General features: G+C 43.7%; 1 protein-coding gene across 1 annotated transcript in view; it reads right to left on the bottom strand.

Annotated features, from left to right (window-relative positions):
• The window catches only part of runx1 (RUNX family transcription factor 1), a 182,643-nt gene that overhangs the window by 44,355 nt on the left and 111,483 nt on the right, over positions 1–26,805 (bottom strand). Inside the window, exons 3-4 of the mRNA XM_078408774.1 lie at positions 1,697–1,941; positions 566–722 (exon numbers count right to left, since the gene is read on the bottom strand). Coding sequence (XP_078264900.1) covers positions 566–722; positions 1,697–1,941 — 402 coding nt within the window. The remainder of the gene's footprint in view (positions 1–565; positions 723–1,696; positions 1,942–26,805) is intronic.

Genomic DNA, 26,805 nt, shown 5'->3' with positions numbered 1-26,805 from the left:
ATTTTACAATGAGTTATAAATTCAACTGCTAACATTGCGGTTTGATTTTGCCTGGCCATTATGACCGATGGAAATATTTGGCTAACCGCGAAGTTTCAGGGCAAATCCCTGGTTATTCGGGAACCCGGCATGGGAGAGGGGGTGATAGGCCTAAAGAAGCAAATCGGATCTCCTTAAATCGTGTCCGTGCGGATTACATGGTCGTGTTTTATTTTGCAAAACTCCCTGCGTTAATCTGAGCGATTCCCCGCCCACCGCTCAAACCGCCTCACCCAAACAGAAACAGCAATCTCCTAAAACAGCACCTCGGCAGACTGTCAACAGTCTAGATATTGTACTGACAGCTCCATGTGACGGCGTGGAACCAGCACAGCCTGATATATATAATCTACATTTAGCAGAATAATGTGTTTATCAGGCACAGGTCACTTTGCTACCTGATACTTTATGTGCGAGTGTTTACGTTGACGGGAGGTTTGGGAGAACACAACCGGCGGGGCAGCAGCGAAGATCTGGGCAACTCGCGGCGCGATGAGTTGTGTCATTCTGTTTTTGCTTTGACTACCTCGTCCACTCCGGCCGACAAATCGCAGATCGTTGAAGCGGGCGACCTGGTTCTTCATGACGGCCGTGGCGTTGCGCAACTCCGCCGAGTAGTTCTCGTCGTTGCCGGCTAGCACCGTGACCAGAGTCCCGTCGGGAACATCTCCCAGGGAAACCACCTACATTCCGGGAGACGAGCTCAGGTCAGGCAAGGCACACAGAGAGGGAGAGAGAGAGGGAGGGAGGGAGGGAGAGAAAGAGAGAGGGACCAGGGAACTCGGCAGCTCTGTCAATCCTCACAACAATTCACTCCCCAAGCTAAACCCCTCCAAATAAATATTCCACTTCTTCCCCCACCCGCACCCCTTATCGACAAGCAAATTCTCCCCCTTTCACAACAACGCGGCGCCTAATAAATGAGTCAATAATGTTGTAGGAAAGAACTGCTGGTTGGTTCAGATGCTGGTTTAAACCGAAGATAGGCACAAAATGCTGGAGTAACTCAGTGGTGCAGGCAGCATCACTGGAGAGAAGGAATGAGAGCATAAAGAAGGGTCTCGACCCGAAAAGTCACCCATTCCTTCTATCCAGAGATGCTGCCTGTCCCGCTGAGTTACTCCGGCGTTTTGTGTCTATCTTAAGTCGGTCACAAAGATGAGTTCATGCAGGAAAAGTCCCGCTGAGTTAAAAGAACAGCCACGAATGGCGGAACAGGAATGATGGGCCGAATGGCCTGTTCTCCCTTCAGTTTCTTATAAAATACCCTATGTGTGTGTTTTTTTACATTGTAATTCCGTTCAAGACTGTGGGAAAGGCCCGCGTGTGAAGCTACGAGAGGGGAGACTGAGCGGGGGAGGAGAGATGGCAGTAATTATAATCCGATTTGTAAGAAAACTGACGTTATCGAAAACCATTATAATGTTACTCTGAAGGTAACATGTAATATCTTTAAAAAAACGAGTTTTGAATCGTCTTTCCTTCCCCCCTCTTCATTAATCTGTGCCAAATAGTATCATTTACATACACAGCAGCAATGCAAACTTTTGTTTTGGTCTTTAAACTGGCCGCACGACTCAGTGAAGATTCAGTTGCAACCACCGCAGACGCTACTGAGTTTCACCGAAGTATTCACACGGAGGCACGTTGGGTTTACCTTAAATGCGATAGGAAGGGTCTTGTTACATCTCCAGTGCGTGGGTAGGACGGAGCAGAGGAAGTTTGGACTGTCGGTCCGCACCAGCTCTCCTGGGTGATCGGCTAACACGTCGACCATGCTGCGATCTGTCGGCCGCAGTTTGCCGAGAGCGCTGTCCGGCGGCGCCAGCGGGAGGGGGTCGCTCATCTTCGCCGTGCTGAGCGTGGTGGAAGGCGGCGTGAACCGGCGGCTGGTGTTGGTATCTACAGGGATACGCATCACAACAAAGCTTAGCAAATCTCAAAGACAAAAAAATCTCAAAACCACCGGGCTGCAACTTGGTCCGTGCGAGGATCTCTCTCTCTCTCTCTCTCTCTTTCTCTTTCCCTCCCTCAATCCACCTGCGACCCACAGTCTCTGGAGAGATGAAGCTTTCGCTCGAGTCTCCGGCGCTGGTTTCGGCCGCAAGCACCCAGGCGTAGGCGTGCGATCAGTCCGACCAGTCGCGGGTTAAACTGTCCACCTGTAGACGTCTTGCTGTCGGACCCCCTTTTACTTTGCAGTCCTGGGGCACGGTTCTGATAGACGGCGGCTCTGCCACTGCATAGCGAGGAGATGTGAGCTGAAATTGTCGGTGCAGACTACCGAGTAAAGTTTTAAAAAAAGTACGAAGACGAAACTTTCTTTAACAAAACAACAAAAAAAGAAAATGCACGGTAATTTTATCCAGCACCCGCAGCTCGCTCTGCAAATTATTCCAAGTCACTTTTTTCCCCCTCCAGAGCCAATAATTAATTCTCGCAGCTTTCGCTTCCTAGATCTTTTATTTTTGGGGGCAGCGTGGTTTTGTAGCTCGGTTAGCCTTGTGGCTCTTCTGTGGTTTGAGACGTGCAAACACCACATATATAATCCCCTGACCAAAATTCAAAGCGCACGGAAATAGAGACTCCAGTCCAATGTGAAACTTCGTGCAGCAGTCGCCCGCCCGCCCCCCCCCCCGAAGATGACTCTGCGCCAGATAACACAAAGCCTTTATAAAGTTTTTTTCTTTAAAACTTTCAAGAGAAAAAAACCCCCTAAAGCAGAAATTGACTTCTTGGCTCATAAATAAGTTGGTTCTCTTTTTTGTTGCATCGGCATTCCTCCTTTTAAGGTGCTGTCCTTTTTTTGTGTTGTTGCTGGTGAGTAGAAATAAATGCAACACTGCGCTGGCAGGAGCACTTCAGCTCTTTATGAATGAGCCTCTCTCTTTCTCTCTCTCCCTCTCCCCCTCTCTGTCCTTTATGATTTAAGGTGAATGTCTCAGGATTTCTGCACCAAATCCCCGGCGATGTGTCTCCGCTCGCAGCAACCCCGGGCGATTTGCATATCCCGCCGGCCGACCAATCGGCTGCGCGTTCTAGAATCCGGGCCCGGGCGGAGGGGGAGGGGGAGGGACCTTTGGACGGCTTCCAGCCAATGGGAGAGAGCGCCCTTTGTGCTTTCGAACGCGCCCGGGAGCGCGCGCGCGCGCCCCATCGGGACCGGCGCGCGACCCCCTCCCCTCCCCTCCCTCCCCTCCCACGTGCACGAGCTCCATCAATGGGACACAACAACAACAACAATGCTGGGGAGTAACTCAGTGGGACAGGCAGCAGGCAGCAAGCAGCATCTCTGGAGACAAGGGATCCCATTCCTGCCTGACTGTCCCGCTTAGTTTACTCCCCAGCATTTTTCGTGTATAAACCAGCAGCATCTGCGGCTCCTTCTCAATACCCCATCAATGGGATTCCCTCCTCCTCTCTGTTTATGTATGTGCTGTTATGTTTGTGTGCCATTATTCTTAGTACCTGAACTGATGTACAGCACTTTGGTCAACGTGGGTTGTTTTTAAATGTGCTATACTTGACTTGACTATCCCCCTCGCTGCATCTCACACCAACGCCAAACAATCTCACTCCCCATTTACTCCAGAATGAAGATCATTTTCAAAATTAAAACAAAAATGACTATCCTCTATTCCAAATCCATTGACCAAAGAAAGAAAAGAGAAATTTGAGAGGATCCTTCCCTATTCCATGCATTTTCTTCCAAAACCTGCAACATGTTTTAAACGTGCAAATAACCAAAAAAGTCTCGAAAATATTTTGTCTCTCCGGTTCCGAATGGTGACCTTTTTCTTCTTGACTGCGCTGTTTGTATACTGGCAGCTAAATATTTACACATACATTCGATTTGGAGTTTATATTAGTGATTTTTTTTAAAAGCTCTTTTTTGTTCTAAATATTATGTTGTTTTGGGATTCCAGGTTTTCAATGTTATCCCCACAATTCTAGCACACAAACACACACGTAGTGTAGGGGATGACCAGAGGGCGGAAGTGCCTGGTCGTTCCTAGATCAGGGCATTAGTTTACATACGTTTATGTTCAGGATAAATATAATTTTCAAAATCTTAAAGCTGTAGAGTGGAAGGTAATTACAACGCCTATGTCACCAGAAAACACTCCTCGCGGTAGATCAAAAGAAAATCAGCTTAAAGGTCTGCTCTGTTCTTTGTATTTAAATAAAATAAAGTTTTAGATGTGATCGAGCACGAGGATTGAGAAATGTGCTTCAAAAACACGAAGCTCTACAATTTCCACTCCCAGCTTCTACCGAGGGCACCAGCCACTTCCTGGTTGGTGCCTGTGTATTTTTGAGTATGACACTAATGGTCTGGCCGCCGGCTGATGATCGCACAGGTATGACTTCAATTCCACGCAGTCCCCAGTTTGCGACCCTTTGGGAACCACAGGAATCCCGCTACTGTCGGCGGCGCTGCGGCGAGAAGAACCGGGGAAAGCAGCTGCCGGCAAACCCGATTCGCAGAGCAATGAGCTGAAACCCTCGTTTGCTTCCTGTCACGGTGGAAAATGTAATAAATAAACCAAATGCAACAACAACAAAAGAACTACAACCCCACGCAACTCTTTCTTCAACACAGCAAAACGACAGCAATGCCGAGAGATAGGCTCTAGGGGGCAGCAGTGGACCTTCAAGCAACGTTGCTGCTTTGCACAAGACTGTCAGTAAAGCAAAAACTGGAGTTTTGTTTATTGGCTGTTAAATTATTAGTATTATTTTTTTTGCAGGGCAAGCAATACCTCCTTTTGAAAGAAAAACAGAATCCGCATCGTAGGCGAGTTTATCTCTTCACAGATTAAACACTACACTGACTGTATATATTTTTTATTCCACGTGTCAGACATATCATGTGAGCGACCCGCCCCTTGCGCGACGTCTACATGTCTTGGCAGTACATTTCAGTTGCTATAACTAAACAGGAAGAGTCTCAATAAAGATATAAGTATTAAGGAAAAAAATGCAGCGGCAGCCTTTTTTTTCAGGAAAAAAAAAAGATTTCCCAGTCGATTTCACCGAATATGCCTCTTTGTGGCTTCAATGCTAGATGTCCAAAAATAACAGGACAATTAGAATTATTGATTTTATTTAACTTCGGAGATTCACATGAATTAAATTATGTTCATAAGATTGAATTATTGTTTTGGCAAACTGCACAAGGCGGCAGGATAAATGTCTACTGACAAAATTGTAATAGATTTTTGTTTGTAAAGCTCGGCCAACCTTTCAAAGTGCAATGATTTTACATTGAGTCTCCAGTTTATTCTTTCTCTCCTCTTTGATCCGGCATCAACTAAAATCATCCTCTGTAAGCATTCAAACGTCCTTTTCATCTGAAGCCTCTGTAGAGACCGATGTGTTTACAACTTGTTTGCGTTTTATTTTTTATTTTCCTATTCACAGTGTCTCCAAGAATTTAAACCCGATATTTTAGCGACGGGTAACTTGTGTGATACATTTTCACTGACGTGTAATTGATTCCATGTTTCGTCCAAGAAAGCACAACAATTGAATAATCACTTCACATACTCGTGATATTAATTAGTATTCTTTTACTCATAGTTAAACATGGAATTGGGAATGAATTGACCGCCTAATTATCTATCGCTACAGCGGACTGAAACGCACCCACAGAAACCAAATATCAATACTCAATTTTCAAAATATGTTTCTCTCCCGGCCTTATAGCAAGTGTCGGTGCGACTACTGTCTGAGATGCAACTACATTTTAAAAAAAAACCTCAACCGTTTTTTTGTTTGTTACGTTTGGGTTTGACATCTCTGAATACATTCAAGAGAGAGCTAGATAGAGCTCTTAAGGATAGCGGAGTCAGGGGGTATGGGGAGAAAGCAGGAACGGGGTACTGATTGAGAATGATCAGCCATGATCACATTGAATGGCGGTGCTGGCTCGAAGGGCCGAATGGCCTACTTCTGCAACTATTGTCTATTGTCTATTGACAGGACACAACGCTGGTTGGTTTATTACAAACTAATGGGTCAAACAATTACAACTAGTAAGGTTATCAGAAGCAACAGTCCGGAGCTGTGTGGTCGGTATCAAAGACAGCGAGCAGTAAGTAGTCTCGTGTGAAGCCAGTTCATGGAAACGGTAGCCAATGTAACGAAAATAGGGAAGAACGGAAGCCTGGATCAGAAAAGGCAAGGGTGGGTTTAAGAAAGAGAATAATCTTGAGCTGTGCTTTGAGAATCAGCAGAAATAGATCCACCTTAAAAACAGTACACCTTAAAAGCCACAGGTTTTGGGTGTCCCAGGGCGGTTGTCCCAGGGCGGTTAATTCATCGCTTCTCTTGCGACGTTTCTCCCGACGCTTTATTATATAGGTTTATTGACAACAAAATGCCCCACAGGAATTTGACACTACTGTGTACCTGAATCAGATGCACGTAACTATGCCCGGTGACAAAGACTGTCCCTTCAGTTCGTGTTGCCCGCTGTCACTAGATCCGTGGGTTAAATGATGTGTGCAAAATCATAAGGAATGGTAAAGTTCACATTTGTAGAAATGCCACTTTCGTTACTCTACTCGTGTCGACACTCCCGTTTATTGTAGAAACCATGGGTTACGGCGGAACTGCTTATAGAGCGACAATCTGGGAATTATCTATCAATCTTAATGAAGGCGATTAAGGGATTCTGTTAAACTACGCACTAATGCGCATTAAATGTTGCTTAAAAGTTAACATATAAAACATCAAGTGCAGTTCAAGAAATTAATTGGGGTGTGTTATCATCGTTTTGACTAAAACAGTGTAACATTACACAAAATAAAATGTATTTATCTTGTCTGGCGTAGAATTTTATCGCCTCCATGTGTCTATTATGTAAATGTGGTCACTAAGGCCTTGTTATCTTAATGAGGAGACTGTTTCTTCTGGGGATTATTAAATGTTTCCAGGTCACATGGCGAGTGTAAATATTTGATTAAATTGTCTGGGTCCCTATTTCATATTCAGTGGGCAGGCAGAGTGGGGGAAATTACCCTATGATCCAACTTCGCTTTATCGATTTGCAGCGTCCTTCAATAATCCCGTTGTCTGCAATGCCTTCAGATTCTTTGCAACCAAATAACAATGCCGATAAAATCGAAACGGCCAAACCCAACATCGTTAAAAGTTCAAACCACAAAAAAATACACTTGAAATCCGAAAATGTATTTAAGTAGATCCCCCCCCCCCCCTCCCATGTACAATTTGCCTCAAAGCCACATCTTTTAAAATAGACCATCGAGTTTTGGTTATTTTAAAACTATTCTCTTTTACAACACTGACCATTCATAATTCTCCTGGAATCAATGATCAGTCGAACGTACATAAAATGTGAATTTCCTCCTCCTGAACGGACACAATGAATGGGAAATTCATTGACATGAATGGGAAATGATTTCAATATTATTGTAACTAAAAGGACAGACAGTGAGTGTTAAACATATATTTAAAACGCATTCCCGGGTAGCGATTGTAGGCAGAACCAAACAGTGCTTTTGCAGGGTTTAAAACCAAGGGTTTATGGTGGAATGTGCAATACGTGTCGTTCTGTAAGAAGGATAGGTTGCAAAGGACTCCAGTCGGCAATAACCATAGTTACTAAATCAATTGGCGATGGCAATTTTTGGGTTCCACCCTGCACTAAAATATGGAACCTTATTTCAAATGCAAAGTTGCCTATTTTCCCATCGTTACACATCTTGCACACCTCAAATTGGAAGAAAATTTGCCAATTGGGTTATTCAATAATCTACGCTTATCCTCAAGATCCGTTTTAATTTGCAACTCACCTGCCCGTTAGCCGGCGAGTTTAAATAGACTATTCCCTTTTCCAACGACCCTCTCACTTTTAAACGCGAGTTGTATAGTCATTGTATTAAATTTTCGCAAAGCGACTGGAATCACAGCATCCCTCGGTGTGGAAAGTCTAATATTTATAAACCGATGATTCTGCTGTTAATGGTATTACACGGTCTCATCTGTATAATTTTAAACGCGTTACTGTGTTGAAGTCTTGGCTTTAATCAAGGAGGCAGTGAGAAATTGTGTATTTTAAATGTGTTTTCTGTATGACAGAGTAAGAATTCAAGTAAGGATGCCATTGTTCCGTTTCGATACATATGACAATAAAACACCCTTGACACCTGGGGAACCATTAGGTCGAGTCTGTTGTGGTTCTGGTTTGGTTCAAGACCGATATAAAGATCACGATCATTAACCCCAGAAGCCACGACCCCACAAATGCCTTGCATCAAAAGAGCCACTTCCGAAAACACTGGATGCGATATCTAACCAGAGCCGACGACAATAAATGTTTGGGGAAATCACTATAGAGAATGGGTGTACAGGCACCTTCTTGATTTTAAGGGGACCGTCTTTGAATGTCATCCGTATAAGATGTTATTGCATAGCTAGCAACCATTTCATTACATCCCGTTAATCTTCTGCACCCAATGTTTCGCTGACCATGGTACTTATGCCCCCCCCCCCCCCCGCACAGTGTTACCGAACCCATTCAATACACACAGCTCGTATTAGAACGCGATAGAGAATTCAGTCTGAAGAAGGGTCTCGACCCGAAACGTCACCCATTCCTTCTCTCCCGAGATGCTGCCTGACCTGCTGAGTTACTCCAGTATTTTGTGAATAAATCGATTTGTACCAGCATCTGCAGTTATCTTCTTATAGAGAATTCAACTTAACGGCTTATGAGCCGTTTAGAGTCATAGAGTCGTGGAGTGATACAGCGTGGAAACAGGCCCATCGGGCCAACATTCCCACACCGGCCAACGTGTCCCAGCTACACTAGTCCCACCTGCCCGCGTTTGGTCCACATCCCTCCAAACTTGTCCTATCCGTGTACCTGTCTAAATGTTTCTTAAACGTTATGACAGTCTCAGCCTCAACTACCTCCTCTGGCAGCTTGTTCCATATATCCTCCACCTTTGTGTGACAACGTGAGCCCTCAGATTCCTATTAAATTTTTCCCCCTTCACCTTAAACCTATGTCCTCTGGTCCTCGATTCACCTACTCTGGGCAAGAGACTCTGTGGATCAATGGACTCTGCGTTTATTTTCGAAAGGAAGGAATCAGAGGCACAAGTGGGATTTTCAGTTCATCCGGAGAGTTACTGGGAGTGGGATTTATTTTTTTGGTGTGTGTGTGTGTGGATCTGGGAGTCCAACCATCAAGGATATTTGTTGGTGGCCCTGGTATTCAAATAATTCACATACAAAGCCCTAAACGGACTTGCCACCCCCTCCCCCCCCCCCTTTATCAAAAATCTTCTAACCCACCACTCTATCTCCAGGTCCCTCAGGTCGGCCGATTTAGGGCTACACTATCCTTGTCTAGGCTTAAGCTCAGGGGTGACCGCGCTTTTGCGGTTGCAGCACCTAGACTGTGGAACAGCATCCCTCTCCCCATCAGAACTGCCCCCTCCATCGACTCCTTTAAGTCCAGGCTCAAAACCTATTTCTCCTCCCTAGCGTTTGAGGCCCTCTGAGGGGGCGCTGTGAACTGTTTATGTATGTGCTGTTATGTTTGTGTGCCATTGTATGCTCGTTTCTGAGTACCTGAACTGATGTACAGCACTTTGGTCAACGTGGGTTGTTTTTAAATGTGCTATACAAATAAAATTGACTTGACTTGACTTGACTTGGTCAAATGTGATGTCCTGGTACATCACATGTCACTCTTGGGGCCGTTTACAAACATGTGATAAGTTCTACTCCATTTTATGGGGATTGTCAACCTGGGTGTGATAATATGGATCTAATTTACGCCCCTAAAATATATCCAGAAGCACAAATCCCCAGCCGCCTGCTTCCAAGATCACAAAGAGGCAAGCTGATCACTACAATGTTTGTCCGTCACAGAAAAAAATGATGGAGATATATATATATATATATATGTTTGATGCGTGACGTACATCTAATCTCTTCGGGAACATTTTTCGTTCCCGAATTCGAAAGAGGTCTCGACCTGAATCACGGTTAGGTATAATTCCATGGTTACTAACTATAGTTATGGCCACAGCTTCCGGCTTTGGACTTCGTTAGTGTTTCGTGTAGGACCGATTTCTGGTCGCATACCTGAATTCTTTCCATTTGTCACCTCCCACTCTAAACCGCTCGTGTTTGTCCGAGGGTGTGCTGAAACAGTAGGGGTTTATACACCTCTTTAAAATGGACACGTCACGTTTGTTTTCGTACGTTTATGGGGGCACTCTGACAGGGCACTTTGGATTAATTTCTACACAGGCTTTGTAACGGTAAGGGGACAAGGGCGGCTGTAAGCTGATCGTAGAAGCACATGCACAAGTCGAGTGGAACAGCAGTAACGATCAAACAGCACCGTTTAAATTTCTTTAATCTGTGCACCTTTCCTCTTTAATTCAGATTGCCAGTCTCTGGGAGAGTTTCTGTGTAGCCCCATTGAGAGCTCGAATATTCAAATAATTCCGAAACCTCACGCAAATAAATAATCGGTTGCCTTGCCAAGAAGCGAGCTTGTGGCCGTCAGTTTGGTTACTCCTACAAACCCGAAAGCAAATACTTGACACCATTGCAAGGAAGTTGCTTTCGCAGTTTCTTCCGATACGAACACGGGTTGCAAATCTTATCTTGCTCCTGAACTGCACACAGCGGCGAAGGCATGGCCCCACTAATTAGCTGCGTGGCATTACAATGCGTTTTGTCCCCATTGTTGGGGATACAAGGCTTCACAGACCTGCAGCGAACAGTTTGTTCCAACGTCAGATGGTTTACACCAAACAATGTTATTGTGGTAAACAAACCATCGTTCTTGACATCCGCGTTTAGCTCGGCGGAGCACCTACATATACATACACTGCTTGTGTGAAAGACCGCGGTTTCATCTGATTGAGCGGGGAGTCCTGCTGAAGTGGAAAGACCAACTAACCACGATTAGCTTCGCTAATGTATCATCTCAGCCACAGTCAAAGCCACAACTTAATCTCTCTCGTAAACTCTTCTTTCCACTTAACAGGCCAATCGCAAGGCCTCTCAAGAAACTCGACTTTGATTGTAGCCTAGTCAACGAAAGATTTAACAGTTGCTTCTAGATTATGATAAACTATGTCACTTTAAAAAAAATAATATGCACGGATGCAGGTACGGAATATATTTAAGAATTTAAAAAAACCCATCCGAGGTTGAATTGAAAGTGCTCGTTGCACCAAAGAAAACCATCTATGTTGGCGCAAGGTGACAACCCCGCGACAAACCTTGCACACTTGCAAGACAATTAACGAGAATCGCACAGAAAACAGTCATTACGGTTTTTAAGCAGATTTGCGTTGAAAAAAAAACATCGCCCCCAAAATTATGGCAAACGCATTTTAAATCAAGTTCCACAAAAACAGTCAATTACTAATTTGCCGCGTCCAGCACAAATAACCAAATTTAAGCAAAGTGATTCTATGTTGTTCATGCCTTAAGATTTAAAGTTTCAACGCCATTCATTTTGGATGGTTAGAAATTTAGCACATGCGGGAAATGCAAGAAAGTTAATGTGCAACATGAATGAGATTCCACATTACCGAAGATGTTGGTTGCAGCTCTTCCGTCTGGCATCAGGTACATGGCCCAGGGCAAGGGTGCGGATAAACCAAACTGCCCCTTATTCATTGTCAAGGTTGGCCAAAGCAGAGGTGGTTAGTGGAGGCGAGGCAGCAGCTGCGAATGTACAGTGCCGAGGCAAGGTGTTTGCTTTGCCTTGGACTCATACCACCCTAGAGATTGTTAAATACTGGCAAATTGAAAAATGACATGCAGTCATGCTTAATAAGTTTTTCACTTACCAAACTCACCAGAGAGTTTGATTCAGTTTTGCCTCGGGCATTTAAAACCTAGTAATTTCAATTAGACACTGAACTTTTTCCATCGTGTTATTTAAACGTTGCAAGGAGAACTTTATTTTTGTCCGCAGTTAGAAAAGAAACATTTTGAGTATTTTTTTCATGCCTTGCACTTCTTTGCGTGGACTTAGCATAGATATTAGTTCAATTAGATCCAAACAGCAATATAAGTAAAATATGCTAAAGATTCACCACTTTTACTTGAAGAATAATATATAAAACAAGCTAAAAACTAAGCAAAAACATATTGAAAACAGCTGTGGAGAAAGTGGTAGCGTAGTCAAATAATATTTCATCAAAATTGATTTGATGGTAGGTTATTGGCCTGAACATTAAACTATATATTTTCTCCTCTCTACAGGTGCCACCTGACCTAATCCTTCGAGCACTTTCTATTTCATTGCAGCTTTCCTGCAGGATATTAGTACAGGATGTTGCACTTTCCAGAATCTACCTATCTTCCTCTGCGTATCAACTTTTCTAAATGCTAAGTTTCAGGAGGTACCACGGCACTACCGGAGCAGAAGGCAAGGAGGGGGAGGGGAAAGAAACTGCAGGTGCTGGTTTACACCCACCAAAGATAGACAAAATGTTGTAGTAACTCAACGGGTCAGGCAACATCTCTGGAGAAAAGGAATAGGTGACTTTTCGGGTCGAGACCCTCCTTCAGACACAGGGTTGGGGAGAGGGAACCTAGAGATATAAAAATGTAGGGAAAAAAACTAGACATATGAAATGGTACAAGAAACAAAATAAAAAGACGTGGCAGTGAAAATAAACAAGACTTTTTAGAAGTCAGTGTTTTACCAATGATGAATTGAGATATTGGCCTGTCGGTCTTGAAATAAAATAATGCATTGATATATCACCTTTCACATGCCCTGTTCAAAGCTATGACGAATAACTCCACACCACAGTCTCTGTTGACATTTTGAAATCAAATTAACAAAACAAAGGGGAGAAACAAAGAAATTGGCCAGCTTGCTGAAGAACAAGGGAGAACAATAGAATTTTATTCAGAGGCAGTAAGTAGACTGGTCCCGTAAAAAAAAAAGAAAGCACAAAGGAATTTGAGATGGTGCAAGAAAATAGTTATAGTCATAGAATCATAGAGTGATACACTGTGGAAACAGGCCCTTCGGCCCAACTTGCCCAACTGGCCAATATGTCCCAGCTACATTAGTCCCACCTGCCTGCGCTCGGTCCATATCCCTCAAACCTTGTCCTATCTGTGTACCTGTCTAACTGTTTCTTAAACGTTGGGATAGTCCCAGCCTCAACTACCTCCTTTGGCAGCTTGATCCATACACCCACCACCCTTTGTGTGAGAAAGTCACCCCTCAGGTTCCTATTAAATCTTTTCCTCTTCACCTTGAACCTATGTTCTTAATTCCCTGACTCTGGGCATTTGATGCAGTTAATACATACTAACCACATACTATTTACTCCTCAAAAAGTAATCTGGTAGAAATGGATTGTGAAGACACAATAAAACCATCAGGACACTGTTTTTATCATTTTGACTGAAAGTTATTACTAAAAGACCAAAGAGCAAGAGAGAAAGTTAGAAAAACATTACATTCCTGACCAATTGCCTTCCCCGTCTCCTTAGTTGCTATTCATGTTGGACTGCACAGGGATTCCAGAAACTGCCAACTTGTACTTTCTTTAGGCTTATGGCAGAGGAAATTGTATTGTCTGACAATAGACAATAGACAATAGACAGTAGATGCAGGAGTAGGCCATTCGGCCCTTCGAGCCAGCACCGCCATTCAATGTGATCATGGCTGATCATTCACAATCAGTACCCCGTTCCTGCCTTCTCCCCATACCCCCTGACTCCGCTATCCTTAACAGCTCTATCTAGCTCTCTCTTGAAAGCATCCAGAGAATTGGCCTCCACTGCCTTCTGAGGCAGAGAATTCCACAGATTTATAACTCTCTTTCTTTAGTTTAGTTTTGTTTAGTTTAGTTTATTGTCACGTGTACAGAAGTACAGTGAAAGGCTTTTGTTGTGTGCTAACCAGTCAATGGAAAGACTATACGTGATTACAATCGAGCTATCTACAATATACAGATACAGGAGTAAGGTAATGACGGTTAGTGCAGGGTAAAGTCCGGTAAAGTCTGATTCAAGATAGTCCATTGACCTCCAATCAGGTAGACATTAGTTTGGGACCGCTTTCTAGTCGTTGATAAATTGTTTCAGTTGCCCGATAACAGTGTTAACACAGTATAGACACAAACGTGAAGAGTCATATTTAATGCAAGCGATGGCAGAAGAGAAATTGCTATGGCTTTCCACCATTTTTCTAAGTGTCATGGCAGGAAGAGTCACCATCTCATCACCAGGAGGTGGCAAGAAGTTAGCAAACAAGTTGGGCGAAAAGAATGTGCAGGGGTGGCAGGTCGGGCAAGTGCCGGAAGATTGTCCCATGAGACCAGGCATTGGCGATGCCTCCCCTTGTATTAAGCATCAGTCGTCTGCTCTAACTTCTGCGGCACACATTGTTCCATCTCTTCCTGCTCCCACCGCAGCACACTCCATCTGCTACATTTGGTTTTACATCTCTCACTTCCTTACGTTTTCTACCTTTAACACAGTGCGACACTATTACACCCTGAAACCTCTCGGTCTGACACAATCCATGCTTTATTGCAAGGCCAGCCTCATTTGGAGCAGGAAACCACAAGAATGGAGATCCATTCATCCCCATGAACATTGCATAATGGACATTGTGGTCAATGAGTTGAGGTTTGAAAAAATGAGGGAACAAGTTCCCATGGGCGGACAATATACGGGAGTCATTCAACAGGTCAGGCAGCATCTCTGGAGAAAAATAATAGGTGACGTTTCAAGTCGGAACCCCACTGGTTCAATTCAGTTTAGCTTGGAGATACAGCACGGAAACAAGTCCTCAGGCCCACCGAGTCCACACCAACCATCGATCACTCTTTCACACTAGTTCTATGTGATCCCACTTTCGCATCCACTCCCCACACACTAGGGGCAATTTATGGAGGCCAATTAACCTCTGCACATTCTTGGGATGTGGAATGAAATTAGAGCACCCGGAGGAAACCCACGCAGTCGCAGGGAGAACATGCAAATTCTATACAGACAGCACCCGAGATCGGGATCGAACCCAAGTCTCTGGCGCTCTGATGCACCAGCTCTACACAATGTGCCACTGTGCCACCCATTGTCACGTCCAGGTCGAAACCAGATACCATTGTTTCAGCAGCATCATAAAATCAGATGAATAGATTTTGGCTGATGTCTGCTTAAGGTTCAATTGCATTAAACAAATAAAGAAGTCATTGCCTACAAATAACACTTCATTCAGGTCAGGACTGATAAGTAAATCCTTGTCACAAAGTCACGCCTCAAAGCCTCCAGCAAAATTACCACCTAACACCCACCCTTGACAGTCAATGATGTTACAATCACTAAATCCCCCACATCAAAATCCCAGGGCATTGACCAGTCCTTACTGGACCGGTTGTACATATACTGTGGCCGCAAGCGTAGGTCAGCGCTGAGTATCCTGTGGGGAGTGACTCATTTCCTGACTCCCCAAAACCTTTCCAACATTTACATGGCACACGTCAAGTCAAGTCAAGTCAAGTCAATTTTATTTGTATAGCACATTTAAAAACAACCCACGTTGACCAAAGTGCTGTACATCTGATTAGGTACTAATTTAAAAAAAAAATGAAACATACAGTAGAACGCAAACAGTTCACGGCGCCTCCTCAATGAGCCTCAAACGCTAGGGAGTAGAAATAGGTTTTGAGCCGGGACTTAAAGGAGTCGATGGAGGGGGCAGTTCTGATGGGGAGAGGGATGCTGTTCCACAGTCTAGGAGCTGCAACCGCAAAAGCGCGGTCACCCCTGAGCTTAAGCCTAGACCGCGGGAGAGTGAGTAGCCCCAAGTCGGCCGACCTGAGGGACCTGGAGTTAGAGAGGGGGGTTAGAAGATTTTTGATGTAGGGGGGGGGGAATGTCCATTTAGGGCTTTATACGTGAATAGGAGGAGCTTGAAGTTGATTCTGTACCGTACAGGGAGCCAGTGGAGAGAGGCCAGAATCGGGGTGATGTGGTCCCTTTTACGGGTACCCGTCAGGAGTCTCGCTGCGGCGTTTTGGACCAGTTGCAGGCGGGACAGGGAAGATTGGCTGATCCCAGTGAATAGGGAGTTGCAGTAGTCTAGGCGGGAGGAAATGAAAGCGTGAATGATTTTTTCTGTGTCGTCGAATTGGAGGAAAGGTTTGATTTTAGCTATGGTTCGAAGTTGGAAGAAGCTGGCTTTTACCACAGCGTTGACTTGCTTATCAAATTTTAATGCAGAGTCAAATATCATGCCGAGGTTTTTGACATGCGGTTTGACTAGGCAGGATAGACTTCCAACACGTAAGGAGTGTGGTAGAACACTCACCTGGAAGAGCACAGCCTCGGTGTTACTCAAGAAGCTCAACGCCATCCAGGCTAATCTTTGTCCACTTGAGAAAGTGGTGCAGCGGTAGAGTTGTCGCCTTACAGCGCCAGAGACCTGGGTTCGATCCTGACCTTGGGTGCTCTCTGTGCGGGGTTTGTACGTTCTCCCTGTGACTGCTTTGGTTTTTCCCTGGGTGCTCCGGTTGCCTCCCAAATTCCTAAGACGTGCAGGTTTGTAGGTTAATTGGCTTCTATAAATTGTCCCTGGTGAGTAGGATGGAACTAGAGTATGGGTGATCGCTGGTCAGCGTGAACATGGTAGGCCAAAGGGCCTGTTTCCACGCTGTATCTCTAGACTAAACTAAAAACGAAACAAAATGTGCCTCCATCTACGATCCTGAACATGCATTCCTTCATTCCAGATGTCTGCACTGTGTCCCTTCCGCAGAAAGCACTGCATTTACTTGCCGAGATTACACTGAGAGCAATTCCCAACCCTACAACATCAAGAACCAGGGGCAGCAGCAGGTGCATGGGAACCTGCATTTCCCCTTCCGAGCTGAATGCCAACCTGACTTAGAAACAAAGACCCAGCTCTTCATCGTAACTAGCTCTTCATCCTGAAACTCCCACCCGATGTCACTGTGGGAGTACCTCTGTGAGAGATATGCTAACTCGATGGTCCACCACCACCACCATCTTGAGGATGGGCAATAAATCTTAAGCCCGCCAGCAATGACGGCATCACCAAAAAACGAGCGTAATAGAATCAACAAAGGTCCCCCTCATATTCATTAATTGCAGGGAAGGAAACTTTTACAAACAGTTCAGTGAAATTTGTATATTATGAGAATGAGACATTTACAGAGAACCTATTTCAGCAATACTTTGTTTATTTGCTGCCTCCTTACAGCCCCCAGTTCCTGCTGACGTGCTGTTTATTCAAGTCGCCTATTTAGTTAGCAATTTATTTGGATATGAGAATAGAAGATTGGAACTGGGAGTGATAAAAGGCCATTCAGCCCATCCAGATCACCCACTCATCTTAGGTAACATTCTGGACCGGAACAGATTATTTGATCTTCATTGCTGCCAAGTTCATACCCCTCTATCCCTTGTTGAATCAGGAAGATGTCCAATTCTTGTTTCAATGCTTCATTTATTTAAATATTAATAAATATCACTAGCTATTTGCCAGTCACATATGGCAAAGGCCTCGAAGTTACAGGATCATTTATACAAATTGTATGTATTGCGTGGGTTAAAGGCTTCACATCAAGGGGGTGGTTATTCAACTAAATGTTGAACATTTAAAACAACTTTAAATGTACAAATACTTTTTTGTAAGCTATCTTTTAAGTGGTGCTGCTGCATATTGAATGTACAGTTAAAATTTGGCCAAATAAAAGGTGATGTTTACAGATTTCTCTCTTTCACCAGAAATGGAACGATTATTCAAGGTTGTACCATGGCATTTTGACACTTAGCTCTTAACTTGTTTTCTGGTCAGTTTAGACTGATTTTTATGAAATGCTATATTCAGTTTCATATCTCCGACTGATACATTGGTTTTGCTCCTGTGGAATCTTAGCATGCCACACTTATGGAATGATGTCTGGAGTGTTCCACGCATCTGCAGCAGGTTTACCCTGGTTCTGAAACTGGGTTGGAGTGAATCAATGGGTATATATTCGGGGTAAAGGCAAATACACATGGTAGATGTACAATGATCTGAAGGAAGATGGAAGGCCTGCTTCATTTCCACCTGACCCCAGAATTGAGTGGAGGAGCTAATAATAAGTGAAATTAGAGTCATGAGTCATACAGCATGGAAACGGCCCTTAGGCCCAACTTGCCCACACCGACCAACATGTCCCATCTATACTAATCCCACCTGCCTGCATTTGACCCATATCCCTCCAAACCCGTCCTCTCCATGTACCTGTCCAATTGTTTCTTAAACATCGCAATAATCCCTGCCTCAACTACCTCCTCTGGCAGCTCATTCCATTCACCCACCACCATTTGTGTGAAAAGGTTACCCCTCAGATTCCTATTAAATCTTTCCTTAAACCGAAAACCTTAAACTTTAAACCATTAGTCTCCAATGATAATCACTGAATAAGAATATGACCATTGTACTGGATAGCCTGGGGCTTACTTGGACTGGGAGCCATTCCAGTATATCGAGCGCATGGATCTGACTTTGGACTTTTTGTAAATGGCGCCAAAATATGACGACTCGTGCATTTGTGATCTACGCAACAAAGAATGTCACTCTGCAGTGCACGTGTGACAATAAAACACCACTGACCTTCAAAATGCAGGGAGATGTTTGGTTAGATTTAAGATTAAGGACTACCCAGTTGGGTTCGTGAGCATGGGGAGAGAGGACATTTGGAACGAAAGAAAGATGTTACCCGTTCAGTAATGAAATTTAAGGAAGAGTGGAAAATAAACCCAAGAGAGTAATGAAGAAAATAAATCACCCCACAAAACCCCAAATCATAACCTCATTTGGTTGCTCATCATAAACAGATGACGTTTTATTTATTTATTCTTGTACGATAGCTCTTCATCCAATATTAATGGACAACGGGTACCTCACAAGTTAATTTATTAAGAAGCAAGCCACACATAAATTAGTATTGCGCCAAGGGAATGTCCGATTAGATGGACTAAAGGTCTTGTCCCGTCTGAAACTATTATTGTTACTGAAGAGCAACTTAATAAGAGCTGCAACAATAAGTGGCAGTAGTTTGCACCCTCTTGTATTGTGTGTTTCACAATCGTTTCCTTTCCATCTAACAAGTAAGGCAATTATATTTGGCAATGTGTGTTATTGTGACAGTTCGACAACTGATTGTTAGCCCGATGTTTCAGCAACTTATAAACAAGGTGTTTCCTGATGAAACGCTGCTTTCAGGCTCCGCTGCCTTCGCTGTGTTTCGATGAGATAAAGGACTTCAGCCAGACATGATCTCCACACAAAGCCACCACTGAGAAGTAGGATAAGGTTATCGCTGTGGTTGTTCGACACCCACTAGCACCATCACCACCTCCTCTTCTCAACCCCCAGAATAGACAGCCAATGTTTCAGCCTGTCCATTAATTCTGATGAGGCTGCAGGGCACACTGGTTTTTTTTGCACTTTATTTGAAGGCAGAGTTTCAGATTGAAAAACTCAACCTTTGTTCTGTTTAATAATTCAAATGGGAGTATTGTGAGAATACTCTTAACTGCTACTTAAAAGTAATTAATTGATTTTCTGACATATCACTTAACAATGTATTGCACTGACATGAAGTTGGGATCTTCTGTTGATTGGAATGGATAATTTGATGGTAACTCATGCATTAGTTTAGCATGGGAAGTCCAGAAAACCCTTTTCTGTTTCAGCTGGAAGAATGGATTAGTTTTCCGGAGCCAGAAACTTTTTCTTTTCTGCTTGCTGTTGAACTCAAAGAATCGACATCCTTCTGCATTTAGAGATTAATGTTCTTTTTGCCACGGACTCGATAGATAGGAAAACAGAGTCTTTTTTTAGTTCTGTATTTTATAAATTTCTTTATTATCTCTGCATGTGAAAAGTGTAACATTTCTTTCTTTCAAGACAAAAAAAAATATATCGGGCTGCTAGATCGAAGAGAACAAAGTTGTGTTATCTCTCAGGGCATCAGTGAGTTACCATAAATTACCACAATGTAGGGTGGGCGATTTTATAATGGATGTGGAAGCTGGAACATTGATGAAGATTACATCTTTGAGAAATGCGGTAGTTTTATGCCTGAGACTAGATTACGAATAAAGGAAACAGGAAAGAGGAACTGAATGCAGCAGCGGATTAGCTACTGGACTTGCAAAAGTGTGACTTGGCTCCCTAGCCTACTGCAGCTTATGAAAGCCTTTATTATTTGCTAGTATCAATCTTCTTCAAGGATTTTAAATGAGAGAGCTATGGACAACTCTAATTCGGTCCCTAATGAACACATGGCTTTAGCGTTAAAACATCCCCCAAATAACTGTCACATTCAATTGAAGATGTTGAGGATTTTGTTGATTATGATGGCGTTTACGAGAAATATGCCTGCATATCTGTTGTGCTATTGCAAGTAAGAACTTCATTGTTCCATTTCAGGACCTATGACAATAAAACACTCTTGACTCATGATGCCGCAGAATTGGACGGAGGGGGTAAATGTCAGATCGGTGCAGGATGAGGTATTCTTATGATGTTGGGGCTGCCTCTGTGATAGAATTGTACTTACTCAGCTTCTGACAGACATGCCTGGTTTTGCTCAATGCTGGCACTGAGGGCCTGAAATGGAGATTGCTCAGGGAACAAACGTAAATATCTAGATTTAAATAACAAGTGGAGCAAAGAAACAATGCAATTCTGAATGTATTAATCCTTCAGTTTGTCAATTTGCATTTTATATGTACATGTGATCAAATTGTTTGTAAAGAACGCATTTATAAATTCGCTCGGAAACCACAAGCTACTGTATTGTATAATGATTAGGATAAAAGACAGACGCAAAGTGCTGGAGTAACTCAGCAGGTTAGGCAGCATCTCTGGAAAGAAAGGATAGGTGACGTTTCGGGTCAGGACCCTTCTTCAGATGGATGAGGATAAAGTTTCATTTGCACCAAAATAACATTTTGCGTGCTTTAATCGAGGGGAAACAGAACAATTAGTTACAAGCTTCAGTGCAATATTGGGGCACAACTGGCATAATATGAGTCCCCCATCATCAACTCCAGCAGCAACAATCATTTGGAGTTGGTTCATAACATGAAGTGCTATTATAGACAATAGACAATAGACAACAGGTGCAGGAGTAAGCCATTCGGCCCTTCGAGCCAGCACCACCATTCAATGTGATCATGGCTGATGATTCTCAATCAGTACCCCGTTCCTGCCTTCTCCGCTATCCTTAAGAGCTCTATCTAGCTCTCTCTTGAATGCATTCAGAGAATTGGCCTCCACTGCCTTCTGAGGCAGAGAATTCCACAGATTTACAACTCTCTGACTGAAAAGGTTTTTCCTCAACTCCGTTCTAAATGGCCTACCCCTGATTCTTAAACTGTGGCCCCCGGTTCTGGACTCCCCCAATATTGGGAACATCTTTCCTGCTTCTAACGTGTCCAACCCCTTAATAATCTTATATGTTTCGATAAGATCCCCTCTCATCCTTCTAAATTCCAGTGTATACAAGCCTAGTCGCTCCAATCTTTCAACATATGACAGTCCCGCCATTCCGGGAATTAACCTAGTAAACCTACGCTGCACGCCCTCAATAGCAAGAATATCCTTCCTCAAATTTGGAGACCAAAACTGCACACAATACTCCAGTTGCGGTCTCACTAGGGCCCTGTACAACTGCAGAAGGACCTCTTTGCTCCTAGACTCAACTCCTCTTGTTATGAAGGCCAACATTCCATTGGCTTTCTTCACTGCCTGCTGTATCTGCATGCTTCCTTTCAGTGACTGATGCACTAGGACACCCAGATCTCATTGTATGTCTCCTTTTTCTAACTTGACACCATTCAGATACTAATCTGCCTTCCTATTCTTACCACCAAAGTGGATAACCTCACACTTATCCACATTAAACTGCATCTGCCATGCATCCACCCATTCACACAACCTGTCCAAGTCACTCTGCAACCTCATAGCATCTTCCTCACAGTTCACATTACCACCCAGCTTTGTATCATCTGCAAATTTGCTAATGGTACTTTTAATCCTTTCATCCAAGTCATTAATGTATATTGTAAATAGCTGCGGTCCCAGCACCGAGCCTTGCGGTACCCCACTAGTCACTGCCTGCCATTCTGAAAGGGACCCATTTATCCCCACTCTTTGCTTTCTGTCTACCAACCAATTTTCTATCCATGTCAGTACCCTACCCCCAATACCATGTGCTCTAGTTTTGCCCACTAATCTCCTATGTGGGACCTTGTCGAAGGCCCCTTCATAAATCCATGCTGACTCGGAATGATCCTGTTACTGCTATCCAAATGCTCTGCAATTTCGTCTTTTATAATTGACTCCAGCATTTTCCCCACCACTGACGTCAGACTAACTGGTCTATAATTTCCCGTTTTCTCTCTCCCTCCTTTCTTAAAAAGTGGGATAACATTAGCTACCCTCCTTCAGTTCCTCCGTCACCCTAGGATCTCTGGCCACTAGAATATCTAGGAGATTGTTTGTATATTCCTTAGTGAAGACAGATCCAAAGTACCGGTTCAACTCGTCTGCCATTTCCTTGTTCCCCATAATAAATTCCCCTGCTTCTGTCTTCAAGGGACACACATTTGCCTTGATTATTTTTTTCCTCTTCACATACCTAAAAAAGCTTTTGCTATCCTCCTTTATATTATTGGCTAGTTTACCCTCGTACCTCATCTTTTCTCCCCATATTGACTTTTTAGCTATCTTCCATTGCTTTTTAAAAGAATCCCAATCATCTGGCTTCCCACTCTTCTTTGCTGTGTTATACTTCTCGTTTATTTTTTATGCTGTCCTGGACTTCTCTTGTCAGACACGGGTGCCTCTTACTCCCCTTAGAATCTTTCCTCCTCTTTGGGATAAATTGATCCTGCAACTTCTGCATTATTACCAGGAATACCTGCCATTGCTGTTCCACCGTCTTCCCTGCTAGGGCCTCCTTCCAGTCAAATCTGGCCAGCTCCTGCCTCATGCCTCTGTAATCCCCTTTGCTCTACTGTAATACTGACACTTCCAATTTTCCCTTCTCCCTCTCAATTTGTAGAGTAAAACTTATCATTGTTGATGTGATCATGATTCTGCGTAACTGTAAGTCTATTTCTCCTTGCAAAATGCAGGAAATGCTCTTACATAACCTACTAACTGAGGGAAGTAAGAAATATCAGACACAGGCCTGAACAACGGATTTAGTTTGAGGAGTTGAGCCATTATTTAAAAATAAATCATAATAAAAATATTATCTAAAATATTCAGGCGGCACAGTGGTGCAGCAGTAGGGCTGCTGCTTACAGAGCCAGAGACCTGGGTTAGGTCCTGTCTTCAGATGCTGTTTGTATGGGATTTGTATGTTCTCCCTGTGACCGCATGGATATTTTCCGGGTTCTCTGGTTTCCCCCCCACACTCCAAAGACGTAAAGGTTTGAAGGTTAATTGACTTGTAAATTATCCCTACTGTGTGGGAAAGTGCCAGTGTTCGGGGTAATCGCTGGTTGGCAGGGATTCGGTGGGCTGAAGGGGCTTTTTCCACACTGTAACTCTAAAGTTTAAAAGTTTACTAGGTTAATTCCCGGAATGGCGGGACAATCATATGTTGAAAGACTGGAGCGACTTGGCTTGTATACACTGGAATTTAGAAGGATGAGAGGAGATCTTATCGAAACGTATAAGATTATTAAGGGGTTGGACACGTTAGAGGCAGGAAACATGTTTCCAATGTTGGGGGAGTCCAGAACAAGGGGCCACAGTTTAAGAATAAGGGGTAGGCCATTTAGAACTGAGATGAGGAAAAACTTTTTCAGTCAGAGAGTTGTGAATCTGTGGAATTCTCTTCCTCAGAAGGCAGTGGAGGCCAATTCTTTGAATGCATTCAAGAGAGAGCTGGATAGAGCTCTTAAGGATAGCGGAGTCTGGGGGTATGGGGAGAAGGCAGGAACGGGTTACTGATTGAGAATGATCAGCCATGATCACATTGAATGGCGGTGCTGGCTCGAAGGGCCGAATGGCCTCCTCCTGCACCTATTGTCTATTGTCCATTGTCTATAAAAGTCTAAAGTCTATCTATTAGCTATTACAAAAGCTGTGCAAGTTGTACAGCAGCAAGTTTCTTACTGGCCTATTTGGGGAAAAAACTGAGGAGCTAGTCGGACAGGCAAGTTCTGTATTGATTTTAAACAAGTGTTGCTAAGATTGCCACTGCCCGAGAAGAGATACTATTGTTGGAGCCAGGCAACATTCCTCTCTCTTCAATCTGCAACAGCCCTAATACTGGAGTAACAAGGGAGAAACGTTTAAGCATCAGAGTAGCTAATTCACCAGTTGCCCCAGCACTACGCTGTATCACCAATGTGGACAAAAATGGGGAGAAATATGCTGTGTTCATCATAACTCCGAGTTGTCCCAGGCAAATTAGGGGAATGTGGAAAAAATGAAAGCTGTGATAAACCAAACTCTACTGACAGTAATTCAAGTTATGAAGAAGTTAATAACCTTAAAAGAAAGGCACACCAGTCCTGTACATAGAATATATCCTGCAAATGCCATCTTAGATTTCCTACCTGTTGTACAACAACTCCCTGAGATTTAGCGTCATAGAGTCATGCAGCATGAAAACAGGCCCTTTGGCCCAACCTGCCCATGCCAACCAAGATGCTCCATCTACAGTAGTCCCATCTACCCACATTTAGCCCATATCCCTCTAAACATTTTCTATCCAAGTAACATGTCTTTTAAATGTTTTTTAAAAAATGTTTTGTCTTTTGAATGTCTTTTAAGGTATGTACCTGCCTCAACTACCCTCTCTGGTAGCTCCTTCCATATACCCACCACCCACTGCGTGAAAAAGTTGCCTCTCTGGTTCCTAACAAATCTTTCCCCTCTCACCTTAAACCTATGTCTTCTGGTTCTTGATTCCCCTACTCTGGGTAAAAACACTCTGTGCATTAATCTGTATACTAAAACTCTCATTTGTTCGTTTGTTTGTTTGTTCCTGAACTACAGTCAAAACGGTACATGATAGTGTGACAATTTTAGGCCCACCTTACTCACAGTCGTCTCTTTGGTGCCAGTGGAAGAAGTTTCATTGAAATCGGTGTTATATATATATATATTTTTCACATTTTAAAGTTTAAATCTATCTCCTAGTGAGGGAGGGAGAGGGTTGAGGGAGGGAGGGAGGTGGGGGAGATAAGGGGGGTTGAGGGGGTTGGAGTGGGGGGAGAGTGGAAGGGGGGAGGGGAAGTGGGGGAGGGGGAAGTGGAGGGGGGGGGGGGAGGGTGCTGCACCAATGCAGGAGAGGTTTGGGCCTAACGTGTCCACTTGGTCTAGTCCTATCTATTCCCCTCATGATCTTGCACACCTCAATACGACCCCCCTCATCCTCCCATACTTCAAGGAACAAAGTCCTAGGCTGCCCAACCTCTCCCTATTGCTCAGGCCCTCAAGTCCTGGTAACATCATCATAAAAGGATTCCTGCTGGAAATGACAAAGGACTTTTTTAAAGTTCTGTCCATATGGGGGCTAGTGCATTATTTGGAAAGAAGGGTTTTCCTGATGCCCTGGTCTATACTTATTTCTCAACCAACGTCAATTGAAAAAAGTATCTAGTCACAGGTGTTGCTGCTGTTTATGAGAGTTTGCTGTTAATGTCTCTTCAATAACAACAGTGCCTGTTTTTTCCAAAAGCACTGAAGTAACGGAATTACCTATAAGGCGCCTTCAGTTTTAATGTAAGAATATGGCAACAAATGAAATTGATCATCCAACGTATTTTACGCAACTGATTCCATTGCATTTCGGGGCGGCACAGTGGCACAGCGGTAGAGCTGGCGCCTTTCTGCACAAGAAACCCGTGTTCGATCCTGACTACATGCTTGATCCTGACTACAGAGTTTGTAAGTTCTTTCTGTGACTGCGTAGATTTTCTCCGGGTGCTCTGGTTTCCTCCCACACTCCAAAGTCATGCAGGTTTGTAGGTTCATTGGTTTCTGCAAATTGCCCCTAGCATGTCGGGTGACCACTGGTCGGCGTAGCCTCGGTGGGCTTCAGTTGTCAGGTACCGATGACAGAGGTTATAGGGAGAAGGCAGGAGAATGGGGTTAGGAGGGAGAGATAGATGAGCCATGATTGAATGGCGGAGTAGACCTGATGGGCCGAATGGCCTAATTCTACTCCTATTCCTTATGACCTTGTGGCTGAAGGGCCTGGTTCCGTGCCGTATCACTAAAGTCTAAAGTAAAGTCTAAATCATTGCTGGGCATAATGGATGTCCAATTGATGCTGAGAAGCTTGTTTGAATCTTTTTCTGCTCCCTTTCGTGGATTTACAGGAGAAAAAGCCAACATTTTGTGAAAGGTGAATGTGGAAGATAGAAGCAGTGATGAGGCAGATGGTAATTTGACTTATGAAACATTTAACACCATTGCGAAAATCAGCTGGGGCTGGCCTTGTGAAGAATCTGTCACAGCAAAGGGGTGTCCAATTCCACTGGAGCTGAGGTTATAGAATATAATCATCTTATCTGGTTTTCTGTCTTCGGTACTGCAGAGCTGTGCACATGAAAGGGATTTTGTGGACTGAAGTCCCTGCAACCTATTTTCCATTTACTTTCTTTAGATGTTAAAAAAAAAAACCATTTAATTTGCTTTGAAAGGCTGACACGCGGATCTGCATTTATCAATTCGCA

Source organism: Rhinoraja longicauda, chromosome 12, assembly GCF_053455715.1.
Source record: "Rhinoraja longicauda isolate Sanriku21f chromosome 12, sRhiLon1.1, whole genome shotgun sequence".
Classification (NCBI taxonomy): Eukaryota; Metazoa; Chordata; class Chondrichthyes; order Rajiformes; family Arhynchobatidae; genus Rhinoraja; species Rhinoraja longicauda.
The sequence above is the reverse complement of the archived record's forward strand: the minus strand, read 5'-3'. Positions and strand labels throughout refer to the sequence as shown.